This window comes from Lithobates pipiens, unplaced genomic scaffold (genome assembly GCF_037356315.1).
Source record: "Lithobates pipiens isolate NorthernLeopardFrog02 unplaced genomic scaffold, aLitPip1_a1.2 Scaffold_27, whole genome shotgun sequence".
NCBI classification, from domain to species: domain Eukaryota; kingdom Metazoa; phylum Chordata; class Amphibia; order Anura; family Ranidae; genus Lithobates; species Lithobates pipiens.
The window spans coordinates 133,530,208-133,549,283 of record NW_027507788.1 but is presented as its reverse complement, the minus strand read 5'-3'; the positions used below and the strand labels follow the sequence as shown (position 1 = coordinate 133,549,283).

The window sequence follows — 19,076 nt, the reverse complement described above, 5'->3', positions numbered from 1 at the left end:
GCACCTTACATTTCTTTTTGCGTTCTTTGTAAAGTTAGAATGCTGACAATGACCCCTCAGCTTTGTATTTAACCCTTTTGCTGCCAGAGACATTTTCTACATTTTTTGCACACATTTAAAAAATAATTTTAGGCCTGAAGATTATACAAAACCCACAAATATTATATTATGTTTTATGAAAGCAAACAACCTAGAGAATAAAATAGTAGTAGTTGCAATTTATGTCACACGATATTACTGCAAAGGTCTAGGAAATGGAAAATTTCATAAAAAATAAAAAAATAAACAAAATAAACACACACACACAGATGGGTTATATAACTCTCCCTTATTCCAATATGAAAAACAAGTTTTACTTATAGTTCTACTTTAAAGTCTTCCCAACATAATACATAAGATGACCTTTCAATAAGGAGCAAGGGCAAAACACCTTACTCCTACAAATATTTTTACCTGAAGCATTATCAAGGTTTTCACACAGGTCTGCAAGAAATTCCAATGCGCTCTCCTTCCGATCATATCCCTCTTCATCGCTTGTATCTGTGTTCAATTCTTGTAGGCATTCCTTCATTTGCTGTACTTCATCAACCTGGCCCGCAAAGGCACTGTGCATGGCTTCCTGGAGCCACTGCCTCCTCTACAAGATAAGAAAGTCATACTTCAGAAATGTGTCAAATCAATCATCCCTCAACATATGCATACATCTTATGACATGCTATACCTGACTAATCCCCGTTGAAGCAAAAAATAAAAAATAAAAAATAAAATTATCACTGTTAGCCGCTGCTACTAGAGTGAAACTTTGCTGTCTTCAGAGTTCCGTACCAAGCAGCTGCCCCGCTTTACACTCCATTCACATAAGCTGAAGTAGGGCGGCCCTGGCATACATCATCATGGGGCCCTGGACCTGAAGCAGGAAGAAGCATCCAGCGATATCAGAGGTGCAGACTCAAACTGTGGCAGGAGTGTAGTGAATAAAAGCAGGACAATGCTGGATCTGCTAAGCAGCTATCTGAATCCTCATTTGTACAGTGGGATGGAATCTCAATCTCATGGACCAGATTTTTTTTTTTTCCCCTTGGCAGGCCTGCTAATTAACCACTTCAGCCCTGGAAGATTTTACCACCTTCCTGACCAGAGCACTTTTTGCAATTCGGCACTGGGTCACTTTGACAATTGCGTGGACGTGCGACGTTGCACCCAAAACAAAATTGACACCCCCCCCCCCCCACAAATAGAGCTCTTCTTTGGTGGTATTTGATCGCCTCTGCAGTTTTTAAATTTTTGCGCTATAAAAAAAAAGCGACAATTTTGAAAAAACAAAACAAAAAGGCCTTATTTATTATAGCAAAAAGTTTAAAAAGTATCCCCCAAAAATATATAAAATAAAAAAAAAATGTTTTCCTCAGTTTAGACCCATTATGTATTCTTCGACTTTTTTTTTTTTTTTTTTTTTTTTAAATATCGCAATAAGCGTATATTGATTGGTTTGCACAACAGTTATATTGTGATAGGGGATAGTTTTAGGGGATGAAAATAGGGGATAGTTTTATGTTTTTTTTAACATTTTTTTTTTACTAGTAATGGCAACGACCCGTGATCTTTATCAGGACTGCGACATTACGTCGGACAATTTTGACACATTTTTGGGACCACTGGCATTTTACAGTTATCAAGGATATAAAATTGCATTGATTATGGTAAAAACGTCACTGGCAGTGAAGGGGTTAACCACTAGGTGGCAGTGAAGGGGTTAACCACTAGGTGGCAGTGAAAGGGTTACGTTTGTCCTAACTGAAGGGGGGGATGGGACTGTGCAGGGGAGATTCACACAGCCGAGACATGTTGCCGCAGTACAGCTGCGGCGGCTGGTTGGCATGCGGTTAATGAGGAACTTCAACCTCAATTATACAGATTACAACCAAAGCACCTTTAGAAATACTTGGCAATGACAATCTAAAGATACCTATAGATAACTGCAGGCTTTTTATTCTTTGCATACCTTTAATTTTTCTTTTCCTCACCCTTCTTCTCACAGTGGCCATTTTTGCAACGGGCGGATGAATCCATCTCCCATTATTTCCTGGAACACTACCTAAAACCCTTTGTCTGCCTCCTGAAACTGGAAGTTCCCAGGATGTTGCCACAAGGCTCTGGTTACATCACCAGAAAATGGAAAAACAGTAAATTTGAAATAAAGCAAGAAATGTTTAAACTAATGGATGGAAGGTGATTTCATATCAGAATGCAGATCTGTGTGTTGCTGTAATTTTTTATGAAATAGGGGCAAGATCCGCTTTAAGTTCACTTGGTGCAAGCTGTGTGGGTCAGTCAACTCAGAGAGCCAAGCTATAATGTAAAGCTGGAGGCTGTTGCACTAAGCTCTATAGGAACCTGATTCTGGACCGCTGCTCATCCTAAAGTAGAACTTTACCTAGCAGAAGGAACTTGTTTAGAACATGGACTAAGCAAGGATTAGTTGAGCACACAAGCTCGTTTTGCCATGTATGCATTTACTTTGAGGCTGTATGCCTGTATTTTTTATTTATTTTTCATTCTGCTGTAATTAACAACTTGTTTTGTTTAGACCCCATTCACACTTGCGAATAGGCCCCTTAGACAAACCAGAAGTTCCCGACAATTAGCTACAGGAGGCAGCCCCATCGAAAGTAATGAAACACTGACAAACGCCCACAGCTAATCGCAGCCGCTTACATTTAAATGGTCATGGTATGATCACCTACGAGACCTTCTGCAAGTGGTCGCGATTAGCCGTGGAAGCCATCAGCCTCACATTACAATTGGGCCATCACCTGCAGCTGATTACCCAGAACCCCTTTCAAGGTCTCAAGTGTGTGAAAGGGGTCAAAAGGGATGAACTTCGTTCTGCAGATGGAGAGAGTTCAAGTAGATGTAAACTTGAATCATGATATTTGATCTGGTGACATATCTGCAGTGTTTTGTTATCTCTCTTCAAAGCACTACGTCCCATAGCTTTCTCCTGCTCTGTTCTTCTATTATCAGCCTGATAACCTCTGACAAGTTCTCCATCAACTGAGATAAAAGCAGCCAGAATTTTGTGTTGGGGAGGATGCTATAAATAGATTAGAATTATTCAGTGAACAGTTCTGAAAGTCTCTATGAGGAGAGGGGGTGTGTGCCTTTCCTCCAATCAGCTGTCTTGGCTGCAGGCCCAGGCTTCAATGCAGTGTGGAACAGGAAGAGAAAATCTAGCACCATGTGCACTTTCTAAACAGTATAAAAAGACGAAGACAGAAGATATACATGTAAAACATATTTAAGGAGATTTGTTTCATACCCGTGTATCATCTGAGGCTGTTTACTTCACGGAGTATGTGTGAGGGTTTACATCCACTTTAACCACTTCCGGACCACTCACTGTCGTTATACATTGGTACTTTGAAGGAGAATATCGTTATGGCAGCAACTAGCTGCCATAACCCCTGTATCCTCTGCTTCAGTGAGCAATCCTGTTTAATATAAAAGTGGTCTCTGCGGCGGATTCGCCGCAAGATCACTTTTAATCGGCGGCAGGAGAGGTGCCCCCCTCCTGCTGCGATCTGGTGGCCTCTGCCGCTTACCCGAGCCGTCGGCACCAGCGGAGACGATCGGATACTTCCTGTGGCCTGGCGACAAGTGAGGAGAAGATGGGGCCCCCACCCTTCTCCATATCATTGCCGGACGGAAGCAACGCCAGAACGTCACTTCCGTCCATAGCTCTTAAATTACTTTTTTTTTTTTTATTGCATTTTAGTGTAAATATGAGATCTGAAGTCTTTTTGACCCCAGATCTCATATTTAAGAGGTCCTGTTATGCTTTTTTTTCTATTACAAGAGATGTTTAAATTCCTTGTTATAGGAATAAAAAGTGACACCATTTTTTTTTTTAAACCAGTGTAAAAATAAAAAAGTAAAATAAATAAGACAAAAAACGCAACCGACCTGACAAGCTTGCTTGCAGAAGCGAACTCATACATGAGCAAGCCCTAGCCCTAGTGTGTGGCCCAAAAAAAAATAAATAAATCTAAAAACTCCTCCACTATTATGCTGATCGGACTTTCCGGCGGATGCACCCGCCCGTCGAGCTTGCGTGCCGAAAGCAATACCAAAAATGAAAAATACACTAGGCCAAAAACCGAAAACTTATTTAAAAAAAAAATATATATATATATATATATATATATATATATATATATATATATATATATATATATATATATATATAATTTTTTTTTTTATATAGGAGATGGCCAGAGACTGGGGACATGGTACAGGAGATGGCCAGAGACTGGGGGCATGGTACAGGAGATAAATGCAGCCTCACAAGTGCCCGTCAGATGCAGCCAGCCAGTGTCCCCATTGCAGCCAGCCAATGTCCCCATGGCAGCTAGTGTCCCCATTGCAGCCAGAGTCTCCAGTAGTGCAGCCTGTGAAGGGAGAGGAGAGCTGCCTGTTTGATTAGAGCGCCAGGAACATCACAGCTTTCATTTCAATAGCCGTGTGTTCCCCGCTGCGAGCTGTAATATTCCAATAATAAATGTATACTTTGTACAGGTTGTGGCAAGGTAGGGTTCGAGCATTTAGTGATGGAAAAAAAAATCGACCCGTCGACTTCCCCCTGCCCCCCCCATGAACATATTGTATTCGTGAATACATGTTGGCCATTCCTCCTGGGTATTATTGTGGATTGAAGACAGCATGTAGATATCCCTTCACAGCCAGAATTTCCTCATTTCGCAAACTCGCCATCTCCCCTCCTAACTTCTTGTAGACGAGCCTTTGAAGAAAGCCCTTCAGGTTCTTCCTTATAGTGACACATGCTGGAGTGTTCTTCCTGTGAAGGTTGTGGAACAGGGGCAAACTTCTATAGAAGTTGTCAATATACAAATGGTAGTCTCTCTCCAGGAGTGGGTTTATGAGTTCCCAAACGACTTTCTCACTCAATCCCATGTAATCTGGGCAATTGGGGGGGGGGGGGGGAAATGCAGCTGGGTATCCTCCCCTTCCTATACCATGAAGGCATATGGATAGGATACCCTGTGGCTCTGTCACACAATTTATACAGCTTCACCCCATAGCAGGCTCTTTTGGTGGGAATAAATTGCTTTAAGCCGAGCCTGACAGTAAATTTGATAGGCGACTCATCCACGCTTATGTGTTGGTCAGGGGTAAACAACTGGGGGAACATTTCAGAAAAGTAAATTTAGTAGTGGCTGAACTTCATAAAGCTTATCATAATTTGGGTTATTTCAGGGAAGGCACTGAGTATTATTATATAGTGTAGGAACCTTATAATGAGATATCTGGTTATGGGCATTACTGAAGAGAAGATGGGCATGTGGTGGATGGGGAGGGTTTACCAATATGAACGCAATTCATTTTTTTTTGATTAGTCACATACAGAATGCGAGGGCCAACAAAAACTTAAACTCCTCCACCGTTACGTGGAGTACACACGATCGGACTGTCCGGTGGACCAGAGTCCGGACAATTCGATCGTGTGTGGGCTCCAGCGGACTTTTTCTTCCCAAAAGTACGGCGGACCTAGAAATAAGACTGGCTTCAAATTTGTCCACTGGACTCAGCTTTTAGCAGACAATCCGTTCGTCTGTGTGCCAATCCGGACTAAAACCAACGCTAGAGCAGCTATTGGCTATGAACTTCCTTATTCTACGTCTTCACGTTCAAATCCTTCGGACTTTTGAAGTGATCGTGTGTGGCCAAGTCCGTTTGTTTGAAAGTACGGCGGACTTCAGATCCAAAGTCTGTGGGATTGTCTGCCGGACCAAGTCCGTCGAAAAGTCCAGTCGTGTATACGCGGCATTAGAGCTCTCCAATCGTAGGGATGGGCATAATAGGACGTTGACTTTCTTGCTATGAGATGTTGTGCATACAGGTTGCACTGGGCCACAATTGATGCCAACAGGTCCTCAGTAAAAAGTGGAAGAAATCTATCTGGGGGGGTCAATTTTGTGTCCACCTGGACTTCTGGCTGGGCAGTGAAAGGGGGTATGTTAGCTTCTCCTGAATTAGGAGGAAGCCACAAAGGTTACTGAAGGGAATAGGGAAGGCTGGCATGGAACCTAACCCTTTGGGACTGAGGTGACACCCCACTGGTATTTGGCCTTTCTTGCTGAGGTACTGTAGTGCTGGTGGATGGCACTGCCTCCTCACCAAAACGCCTTCGTCTGGCGGGCGGAAAATCATCCTCCTGAGGCTGTCAGTGGTCCACTGCTTAGGACAGGCCCGTAGTTTACATCAGACTCAGAATCTGAATTTGAGGAGGAATTCAAAGCAGAGAGCTTCCAGTTGCTCTCCCCGGCCGCAAGAATATTGTACGCCTCCTTAGCTGAAAATAATTTTCTAGACATTTTTGGTGATGAGCTTGCACAGATGTGCAGCACTGATGACACAGATGGCACTTACGACACTGCAGCAGTGATGGCACTTGTGACACTGATGCCACTTATGGCACTGTAGGCACTGATGACACAGAACACCGGTGACAATGATGGGCACTGACATATGAATGGGCCCAATTACACTGACACCGATGGGCACTACACATTTACTGTTCAAGCTGACAGATGATAACTCGCACTAATAGATCTGCAGCACAGAAGTTCTCCCTCCTCACACGCGGTCTCTGTGTGAGGAGGGAGAGCCGTCAACGAGAGATGATCTCATGTTTACATTTGGGTTCATCTCTCATTGGACACGCCAATTGCACGCAGGGAACAGGTAAAACAGGAGGACGTCCATAGACTCCCTCCCAGCAATTAAAGGGGTTGTAAAGGTTTATTTTCTAAATAGGTTCCTTTAAGCTAGTGCATTGTTGGTTCACTTACCTTTCCCTTCGATTTTCCTTCTAATTGTTTTTTTTCTTTGTTTTCTTTGTCTGAATTTATCACTTCCTGTTCCTCCTCAGTAAGCTGTTCAGTAAGCTGTTCTGGCTGACTAAAACACTGCTCGGATGATGGTGTGACGTTTACCGAGAAGAAACAGGAAGTGAGAAATTCAGACAAAGAAAAAAAAACATTTAGAAGGGAAATCAAATGAAAAAGGTAAGTGAACCAACAATGCACTAGCTTAAAAAGGAACCCATTTAGAAAATAAAAAACAAAGCTTTACAACCCCTTTAAACCCCACGCTGTAGCTTTTGTTTAGTTTTATTATGTTTAATTGTCTAAGGATTCAGAAAAAAAATTAAATAAATAATTGTTGCAGAATAATATATTATTGACAAAAAGAAACCCTTGGCTTTAAAATGTGGGCATTTTAAATCTACCTACACTCCTGCGTTAACGTAGTTATTTTTTCTGGTTACATGGATGTGTAAAATAATTAAATAGGTTAAAAAAGGAAAATATTTTTTTATTTATTTTTCCCCCATTACAAAAAGGGCCATTGCACCCAATGCATGTGTCAAACTATACTGTGAGGTTTGATTTACGTCAGAAAACAGCTCCCTGTCCAGAGAATAGGTGAAACTGCTGCAGTGGGATGCACAAGTATTATGAACAATATTTTGTAACAAAACACTATCTGTGTTTCATCCACCATAAACACAGCACAGAGAGCTAGAAGATAGACTATTACGGAATTTGAATAGGCCTTTATGGCAACAGTTCTCTCCTAGACCTGGGAACATTATTCATAGAAAGAGCATGGTGTTAACCCCTGTTAAAACTGCAAGGAGAAAATGTATGAGCGTTCAGAGTTGTAAACACAAATGTACTCAGGTTTTTTTTATCACTACCATCTGGGGCCAGAAATTTTTTTGCAGGGTAAGACACTTTCCTGGTCTCCATCTGTTTAAGATCACCGGGAGCAGCAAGCAAAATGTCAAACTCCGAAGTCAGGGCACTTATCTGTGCTCTTGGTAACACACTTTAATATGACATAATACTACTACTAAAGCAAGGAAAAGTACAGAGACCAGTTTTAAACAGCAGAAATGACATGCACTTTCCTAACATTTCACAAAACGTCACCCAGACACATCATACCAGCAAAGCACTGACACTTGGCCATTTATATTCCGTTTAAAACATATATTACTAAAATAGACTGAAAAAGATTCAGAATCCTGACAGAAATACAGGAGGGCCCGTCTTTGCATATCTCCAGTTTTCAGCAAATTGTGAAGTTGTAGCATTGGATTTTACCGACAATGTCATCTGTAGGCGAAGCGAGCCATTACAGCCTTAGCACTCAGAATGGTGCTCATAAAAACATCTAGACCCAAAAAAGTGCAAACAGCACTGCTGGGGACCCTGCCTGACATAACTAATGGAAAATTGTAGTGAGAGGAATATGCAGTCTGTTATTGCTAACCCGTCCTCCTACAAATAATTTCCCCGAGGTCATATTGAACCAATAACTTCAGTACAAAGTCACCAACTTTAAAAATATATATATATATTTTTTTTTAAAGTATGCAAGAGGGACCCTACTCTAAAAAGCGTGATTTTATTGCAAACCTGTTCTTGGAGTTCCATCAAGAAATAACGGAACCGCAAGCACGCCGCGCGTTTTAGGGCATTTTTCACGCGTTTGCAAAAATTCTTGTTTCTGCTACACCCAGGAGAGAGAAGGGCCTTATGTATCTGACACAAAAGCAAAGACCATGCTGAGATCATGATGACAAGGCCATAATTGTGAGCGAGCGAACAGACTGCAAGAAGAGCTAGGGCACAATGAAGTAAGGAATAAGTCCAAGGGTAACCCCCCCCCCCCCCACACACACACACACACACACACACACACACACACACACACACACCTTTACCTTAGCCCTACCACTATACTCAATCAAATACAAAAATTATATATGTTGAACAGTATATTCATCTTGAAAAAAACATTTATTTCTTAATCCTTCTCATTATTTACAAACAATAACAAACAAAAAAAATAAAAAAAAAATAATGACATGTAACGAGTACACAGTAATTGTGTGGGGCTGCTACAGTGTCGTGACAGCCATGAAATCCAGGAGAGAGGATTAAACCTTCTGAACAGGCTGCAGCTCTGCAATGCCAGGAGTTTTAAAAAAAAAGGGGTATGGGACGTAGAAAATGGATAAAAACCCAAAGCCACTGTAAACATAATTCCTGTTTAGATTCCAAATGGAGGGTGGCCAAAAAGGGGTATTAACATAATACCCATTTTGGCTGGAGTCATGAATTGACTACCTAATGCGAACATGATTAATATTTAGAAAGGGCAGGATGTGACCTTGGAACAAAGTTCTTATGATAGAATTTCGAAGTTCCACCCTTCTTAGTTGCACATAGGATGAAGGAAATATAGGATTTCAAGATTACTTCCTATGGTTTCACTGACCTTCAACCTGGCATTAGCGGAGATTCTTATATTTATACGGTACATACAACATCACATGCTGCAACTTACTGCTGGCGAACTTGTACCCTTGTCACCTGGCCAGCTATGTTGCAGAGTAAGCATTATGTGGAGCATAGCCTATATAACTAAACATAGACAGGGAAATTTTTGGAAAGCCTCAAAGATTCGATGAATATTGTTCATTGAATAAACAGCAGCAGCACATTGTGGTTTCATGCAGCTTGATTGTTAGAGTAACTAGCTAGTCCCTAAAGCTTATCTAAACCAATAAAATGTAACATATGGCAGTTTACCAGCCCTAGGATGAGGGGCAGCATTCATTCATTAGACCAGGCATGTCCAAAGTCTGGCCCATGGGCCAATTGCGGCCCACATTCAGGTTTTGAACAGCCCGTCTGGTCATTTGGACATGTATATCTTTTATGGCCCTTAACGAATCCCAGAGTGCCGGGGGCCACAAAAGATATAAATGCTGGCTGCCTTGGAGGGGACAGGACGAGTGCCCCACATACAGGAGAATTTCCTGTTTAAACGGTGGCCTCTAATAGGAAGCCCCGTCTGCGCTGCCGTTGGATGACTTCTGTTCATCATAGGAGGCCTGATTTTATATTAAAGAGGCCGCAGGGAAAACAGGAGTTTCTCCTCTATGTAATCTGTTGGCGCTCGTCCCACCCTCCTCCCTGACTCCTCCAAGGCTGCAGAGGGACGGCGATCAGGCTGCACTGATGGCAATGGTGGGGCTGCATTCATGGCAATGGTGAGGGCGCTACATTCATGGCAATGGGGGGTGATGCATATGGGCACTGACCCTTATTTTTCTTCACAGTTATTCATTTAAAGTTTAAGGCGGAGGTCCACCCTAAAGTGGACCTTCCGATCATTGGAACCCTCCCCCCCTTCGGCGCCACAATTGGCACCTTTCAGGGGGGAGGGGAGTGCAGGTACCTGTACAATACAGGTATCTGCACCCACTTCCGGCGTAGATTCTGCAGAAGGTACGCCCCTTTCCACAGAATCTACGCCCCTTTCCGAAGGTCCCCCGCTGCCTGCTGGGAAACACACGGATCCCAGATACAGCGGGGACCATCCTTATTGCGCAGCGCGACTCGCGCATGCGCAGTAGGGAACCAGGAAATTAAGCCGAAAGGCTCCACTTCCTGATTCCCATACCCAAGATGGCGGCGGCAGCACCCGAGAGACAATCGAGAGATCTGCTTCGGGTGCCGACATCGCGGGCGTGCTGGGCGGGTAAGTGTCATTATTTTAAAAGTCAGCAGCTGCAGTATTTGTAGCTGCTGGCTTTTAAAAAAAAAAAAAAAAAAAAAAAAAAAAAAAAAGGCGGACTCCCGCTTTAAGTTTCTTTCCTGAAACTTCCCTGTTAAAGTGAAGATGCATGTTATACGCCGATAAATACGGTATATACAAATAACACACCCAAGATCATCTCTTCACCACACACAGCCACAAAGGCAAGATAATAATTTTTGTGCATTAGCGCTCAGAACTGAATTTTAATGGTTCAAAAGAATGTCAGGCAAAATGGTCGGCCCTTACGCATTTTCACTTCATAAAATCTGGCCTGGTGATCCTGCAAATACCACATTTCCTATCCTAGGGTGGCTACACTCACCAACTCCACTGTATCTACTGAGGGAGCCATGGTTGGCACCCAGGCTGGACTCCAAGCATGTCTTCCTCGCCATTACATGAGGGTTGGGGAAATGGAGAATTACAAAAATGTCTTGTTTATGCTTTTAGTTGAGCTAAAAAAGGACATGTCAAGAACACTGTATTGTTGGAAATAAACAGGTATTTTCTGCACTTACTGAAAGTGTTCTTGGTCTGAAATATAAAAACAAATGTACAGTGGCAGGAAAAAGTATTTGAACCCCCCTGGAATTAACTGGTTTCCTGGTTTGCCAATTCTGGAAAATGAAGAAGAACCCCGTGCAATAGCTAAATAACATCAAAATAACTATATAAATATCAGCCACTCCCCTCAAAGTGCAATAAGATGACTTTGTGACGCATGGGTTGTATATAGAGTAAGCTTCTTCCTGATGAAGTAATACGACAAAACGTACGCCAAAGCTTTTCCCAGTCACGTGTTTATCTCCGGCCACTTCCGTTCTCCAGGCGGTGGAACGCACGCCAGTTCAGCACGAGCGAGATGGCTACTGCAAAACCTACCTGGTGGTAATGTTATGCAGTTTTCCTTCAGGCACCATCTAAAGTAAGAGGCTATTTGGCTGTTCTGTTACTATGGTCCTGTCCTTTTTCATCTTTTTCTGACTACGATGAATAGTGTTCCCCAGGCCTGTCTTATTGACTCCCACATCCCAAATCAAACCAAGCCTCACCTGACCTGTCTTTTTATTTAAAGGGGTCATGGTGATTTGGTAAGTAGGCTACTTACCTTTATCCACCGGGTGTGTTCAGCCATAAATCTTCCCATGGTGATGTAAAGATCTGAATCACTTCACATCTTTTATAGACTTTTTTTTTTATACTATCAACCCAAATTGCTGCATATAGTTATAGATTATATTCACCTTGATGATTGTATATGCACTTTGATGATTTATAAGCACTTTATGTTTATGCTATTTAACCATAGTATATATTTACTTAGCGTCCCCTTACTCTATATTAGGGCTGCAACGATTATTCTCATAATCGATTAGTTGGCCGATTATTGTTTCGATTAATCGGTTAATAAACCTTAAAAAAAAAATAAGTGGGTCAAATTGACGTTCATTTTCAACCACAGTGACGGGTAAATTTGGAAATAGAAAACTTCTTGGTCAAAGGAATTTTCAGACAGTGTATGTGGTTTTTGTTTAGAAATGAAGTGAAAATTTCAAACAAAATTCTTTCATTCAGCGAATGTACAAAGATTTTTCATCTGAATATTCTCATCTGAAAATGTATCCGTGAGGCCAGCATAAGGCTCGGTACACATCTATGCAGTTTTTACTTTTGAACTGTTTCTGCAGTGCGTTTTGATTTTTGAGCACGTGATTTTACTGCAATTTGCATTTTTTTGTTTTTTAATCTGCCCAAAAAAAAAATGCAAACTACTGCAAAACGCATTACATTATTTTCTGCAGCTTCTAATTGAAGTATATTGAACCAAAAAAGCACCATTTTGCTTTAAAAGTCCCCGACCCTTTCTAAATATGCAGCGGCTGAAAAAAGCACAGATATGAACGTGTCCCATAGGAAACCATGTAAATTAACTGTAGTGCGTTTCTGCAAAAATCACCAATAAACATATAGATATGAACCAGGCCTAAGAGGTTTAGTAACATAATGGGGTTAAAAATGACAAAAATTAGCCCTTTATAGTACAAAAAAAAAAAAAAAAAAAAAAAAGCAGATAATCACTACTGGAAGGGGGTTCATTTTTTTTTTTTTACTGTAGAACAGTGAAACTAATATTTACAGTAGTGATTATATTGTTGTACTATAAAGGGCTCATTTGAGTTGAGTTTTTTTTTTTTTAACCCCCTCATGTTACTGGCCAATTAATCGATTATGAAAATAGTAATAGATGATGAAATTAATCGATTCGTTGTCGATTAATCGATTAGTTGATTCAGCCCTACTCTATATACAATCCACAATTTGCCAATTCTAATTCTCATGTCCTTGTTTAACCCACCCTTAAAAAGGCATAATGCAGAATCGTTAATGAGGTAAAGAACTCATGAGTAACAGTTAATGGCCTGAAGACATCACTGGACAAACATCCCTGTTCAGGAGTCCACCACATGCAAGTCTATGAACAGGGAGTGTGTGTCCATGGCAGAACACCAGGGAGGAGCTGCTCTTAAAAACACATTTGCCGAAGAGCGCCTTGGCAACCCACAACGCTACTGGGAAAACGTTTTTTTGGGACTGAATAAACAAAAGTTATATTGCTTGGGAAGAATACTTAGCACTATGTATGGCACAGCTTACCAACATGAAAACATGATCCCAAAGGTGAAGTATGGTGGAAGGAGCATCATGATTTGGGCTTGCTTCTGTGCCTTTGGGCCAGAACCACTTGCCATCATTGAGGGGAAAAGGTTTACCAAAATATCCCACAGAATGGGTGTTGAACTGAATTTTAATGTGGGCCGCAGCAGCATTATGGTTGCCCTCAAGGGGCCGGTTGTACCTGTAAGACTGGGGTGTTATTTATTACGAAAGGCAAATCCACTTTGCACTACAAGTGCAAACTACAAGTGCAGTCGCTGTAAATCTGAGGGGTAGATATAAAATGAGGGGAAGCTCTGCTGATTATCCAATCATGAGCAAGCTAAAATGCTGTTTTTTATTTTCCTTGCATGTCCCCTAGGGATCTACAGAAACTGCACTTTCAAGTGCACTTTGCACTTGTAGTGCAAACTGGATTGCCTTTAGTAAATAACCACCTATGTATCTACTTAGATACTTACGAGTGTGATACATACAGACTCTGTAGAGTCAAGGAGTGCGCTGCATACAGAGTGCAGTGTTAAGGTGTGTGCGACATACAGAGTGCTCAGTTTATGGATGATTTAAGTATAGAGTGCAGAGTTCAGGAGTGTGCAGTGTACAGAATCATCTACCCAGCTCTAGCACCTCCTGGCAGTGTAGGTGGCTCTGCATCTCTCCCTCCAACTTACAGGGAGATCATTTGGTCGGCACTGCTGTGCCCCTCCGTAAGCATGTACAGGGTAGGCCGGGATCTGCAAGAGCCAGATGTAGCAGAATGGAGTTCCACCACGTTCCAGCTGAAAAAAAAAAAGCCATGGGTGCAAGGGGCACATGAAATGGCCATTGGGCCTTGTGTTTGACACCTGTGTCCTACAGGTTAATGTCAGGGTGGCTGTCTGCCACCCTGACATTGAGTGATGCAGCAGAACAATAAATCCACCACAGACTGGCTTTAGAAAAATACACCTCATGGAATGGCCCAGAGTCCATCCCTTAAACCAGAGATTCCCAAATTATGTTCGTCACCACAAAAATTATCAAACATATTTTCAGGTGTGCCGTGAAAATTTATAGATCTTTTTGGTTCGCAACACAAAAAAAGTTGAGAAACAGTGCCTTAAATGCCATAGAAATGCTGTGAAATGACCTCAAAAGCCAGGGAATGAGAAACGGCACTTATTTGGAAACTACAATCTTGTGCATTATTTATGCCATATACAGTGATAATTTTATTTTTTTAGGGATTGGTGCAGTGTTCATAGTACACCAATTTGTGGATTATCTAAATTTAAAAGATAATTAAAATTTTACTTTGTCTTTTGATCAGGAACAATGAACATAAAGAAACTAGATGGGGGCTTTTTCTGTAACTCTGACTGACAATCCCTTACTGCATGCCGACAACTTTTCTCCACCAAAAGAAATCAAAAAAGGTATTCCCACTGGACAATATCAATGAATTTCATTTCAAGGAATTGGTCAAATCACAATCTTTGAGAAGGAGGCTAAAGTACTATGTTTAAGATTTAAAGAAAAAGAGGCTCAACGGGCACAGCATCCATGGAAGATGAGGTGCACCGTCTCCCCAGCACTTCCACCTAGACTCAGACATGTCTTTGGTTGAATAAAGACAATAGTCCATCCAGTTCCACCTGTGAAGTTGTACGTGCATCAATGTCGGTAATCATTTCCCCTATCCCTGCATGTTGTGTTCACCAAGATGCATGTTCCAAGAGTCTTTTAAAAATATCAATACTCCCCGCTGACACCAAGTGTGGAAGAGTTCCGCATTCTTATCGCCCAGGCAGTGAAAAAGCTCCTACGCAGCTTAAGATTAAAATCGCTTCTCCTCCAAGCTTATTGTGTGGCCCATGTCCACTTCCACTCCCAGGGCAGAAAAGTTTTTTTCTACACTGGGATCACCACTGAGGTATTCATCATAGATCGCATATCACCTCTCAAGCGTCTCTTCACCAGGGAGAATAAATTTAGTGCTTGTAGTGGTTTCTCGTAATTTAGGTCCTCCAGTCCGCTTATTAATTTAGTTACCCTTCTCTGGACTCTCTCCAGCCCCAATACATCCTTCCTGAGGACTGTTGACCAAGAACTGGATGGACTACTCCAGATGTGGTCAAACCAGAGTTTTATAAAGTGGCAGGATGATCATTTTATCTCTGGAGTAAATGCCCTTTTTTATGCAAGCTAATAGTCTGCTGGCTAGAGCTTGACATTGCCTGCTATTGCTCAGTCTCTTCTACCAGAACACCCAGATCTTTCTCCATCCTTGACTCCTCCAGAGGTTTTCCCCCTCGCGAGTAGTTTGCATTTATATTTTTAGCGCCCCCCCCCCCCCCCCCCCCAAGTGCATCACTTTACATTTTTCAACATTAAACCTCATCTGCCTCATACCAACTTCTATATAATTTATGAATAAATTAAATAGAATTGGTCCCACGACAGACACTTTTATGCAAAGGAATAGCACAGTGCCTAAACTTGTTTACTGCTCAGGTATGTGCCGTTCAGTAAGCACGACCCCATCTCCCAGTGATAGAGGAACAGAAAGAGTAGGTGGATTGCTGAAGTTGTAACCACTTCTAACCTCTCAAAACAGCAAACGGACCATTACTGGGATCTACATGACAAATGAAGTGCCCCTCCTGGAGAAAGAGGAGAGAGGAAAGAAAAACTGCTTCAGGATTATAGTAATACGTTAGTTAGCCTATTCCATACTTCTTTAAGACAAGAACCTCACATTAAAGGGATAAAAATTATAAAGAGGGGACGTCATTAGAGCACATTAGGAGTATCCTCAACACTGATACTGTTTATGACGACTCAACCATCTCTGGGTTTCTGCTGCCTACACCTTCCATTAGCTACAGACATGCGAAGTCTATAGGTAGTTCACTACAAAAAATAAATAAATACATTTTAACCACTTTCAGACCGGACCATTTTGCTGGTCAATGACCAGAGGTCTTTTTACAATTTGGCACTGCGCTGCTTTAACTGGTAATTGCGCGGTCATGCAATGTTGTACCCAAACAAAATTTGCGTCCTTTTTTTCCCACAAATAGAGCTCTCTTTTAAAAGGTATTTGACTGACTCTGCGATTTTTATTTTTTGCGATATAAACGTAAAAAGACCGCAAATTTTGAAAAAAAAAAAATATATATTTTCTACTTTTTGTTATTAGAAAAATCCAATAAACTCAATTTTAGTCATACATTTAGGCCAAAATGTATTCAGCCACATGTCGTCATGAGGGTTTGTTTTATTAGCGTGTCTGTATTGATTGCAGAAGAAAGTGACTGTTGTAAAAACCATTAAATTGGAACGAAACCCTCCTATAGCTTTCAGCCATGGAAGCTGTCATCTCGGCCTGGGTTTGATCTTCAACAATTGCCATGATGCTGCACATGTGATCAGTTATGACACCAGACACATTTGATGGTTTGACAATTAGGTTGAGAGAAGAAGCCCAGGTTCACACTAGTGCGAATACAGACATTGCATGCGATTCGCACCCCCACTGTGGTGTCGATAGCATGTGATGTCTGTGCAATGCGAGTTCAGCCATACAGTTGCATGGCTGAACTTTCATTATATTCACACGAAAATAGTGCAGGGACCTTTTTTGTCCCGCACTGGAATCAGATTGCATGGGTGTTCTTACCTATACAGTCCAATTCCTGCGAGAGTTCACAGTTCGCACTGCGATCTGTGATCCGATCTGGGGGTGTCATTAACATTGTATTTTTCACACTGCAACAGTTCACAGAAGGCAGTGTGTAATTGTGCTGGTTCACGCATCGCACAACTGTGAACCTAGGCTAACTGACACCAAAGTTATATTCCTGGCACATGCCAGGAACAAAACTGTTTTTTGAAACTGTTAAATTGATGGGTTTAGTGCTTATTTGGTGAAAATAAGAAAAAAATTGGTGTAGCGCTAGTGAATCAATTAGTGAAAAACTCTAAAGATGTATATTAAAAGGGGTGATAATGAAACCAATATTAACCACTTTCAGACCGGACCATTTTGCTGGTCAATGACCAGAGGTCTTTTTACAATTTGGCACTGCGCTGCTTTAACTGGCAATTGCGCGGTCATGCAATGTTGTACCCAAACAAAATTTGCGTCCTTTTCTTCCCACAAATAGAGCTTTCTTTTGATGGTATTTGATTGCCTCTGCGATTTTTATTTTTTTGCGATATAAACGTAAAAAGACCGCAAATTTTGAAAAAAAATGATATTTTCTACTTTTTGTTATTAGAAAAATCCAATAAACTCAATTTTAGTCATACATTTAGGCCAAAATGTATTCAGCCACATGTCTTTGGTAAAAAAAAAAAGTCAATAACTGTACATTTATTGGTTTGCGCAAAAGTTGTCACATCTACAACCTAAGGTACGTTTTCTGGAATTTACGCAGCTTTTAGTTTATGACTGCCTATCTCATTTCTTGAGGTGCTAAAATGGCAGGGCAGTACAAAACCCCCCCAAATGACCCCATTTTGGAAAGTAGACACCCTAAGGAAATTGATAAGTGGCATGTTGAGCCCATTGAATATTTTATTTTTTTGCCTAAAGCGATTGAATAATGACAAAAAAAAACATTTTAATTTTTTTTTTTTTTTTTTTTTTTTTTTTTACACAAAGTTGTCACTAAATGATATATTGCTCACACATGCCATGGTTATATGTGGAATTGTACCCCAAAATACATTCTGCTGCTTCTCCTGAGTACGGGGATACCACATGTGGTCGACTTTTTGGAAGCCTAGCCGTGTACGGGGCCCCGAAAACCAAGCACCGCCTTCAGGATTTCTAAGGGCATACATTTGTAATTTCACTCCTCACTACCTATCACAGTTTTGAAGGCCATAAAATGCCAAGATGGCACAAAACACCCACAAATGACCCCATTTTAAAAAGTAGACACCCCAAGCTATTTGCTGAGAGGCATGTTGAGTCCATGGAATATTTCATATTTTGCCACAAGTTGCGGGAAAATTACAAACTTTTATTTATTTTTTTCACAAAGTTGTCACTAAATGATATATTGCTCACACATGCTATGGGCATATGTGAAATGACACCCCAAAATAAATTCTGCTGCTTCTCCTGAGTACGGGGATACCACATATGTTGGACTTTTTGGGAGCCTAGCCGTGTACGGGGCCCCGAAAACCAAGCACCGCCTTCAGGCTTTCTAAGGGCGTAAATTTTTGACTTCACTCCTCACTACCTATTACAGTTTTGAAGGCCATAAAATGCCAAGATGGCACAAACCCCCCCCCCCCCCCAAATGACCCCATTTTGGAAAGTAGACACCCCTAAATTTAGGGGTACACTAGTGAGACTCACAGGTAAAAAAGCACCTAGGCTGTCAGCGACTGTATCAAAACGCTACAAAAAAAACTGTTAGCGATCGCAGGGATCAGGCCTGACTCTGAACGCTGCAGTTATGTGTGTTGTGTTTTGTAAGTGACAGTGATCGATCGATACTGCACTTAGGTGGGCTGGGCTTGGCGGAGGGGCTGATCCCGCTAACAATGCGTTTTGGGAAACCTAAACTGCTGGCGACGCTAATATAGATCTGATCAGATACTATATTACTAAGGGAGGTATATGCTTTGCGCGTGGGTGTTAGCGGTACTGGCACTAACCTGACGCTGCCTGGGGCGACGCAGACCTTATCTGACCCTCAAAC

General features: G+C 41.5%; 1 protein-coding gene across 4 annotated transcripts in view; it reads right to left on the bottom strand.

The window, feature by feature from the left end:
• HSPBP1 (HSPA (Hsp70) binding protein 1) overlaps nt 1-19,076 on the bottom strand; it is a 117,376-nt gene that overhangs the window by 77,839 nt on the left and 20,461 nt on the right. For all 4 annotated transcript variants that reach the window (XM_077457493.1, XM_077457491.1, XM_077457494.1 and 1 more), the window contains one exon: nt 454-637. In XM_077457493.1, the coding sequence (XP_077313619.1) occupies nt 454-637 (184 nt within the window). The remainder of the gene's footprint in view (nt 1-453; nt 638-19,076) is intronic.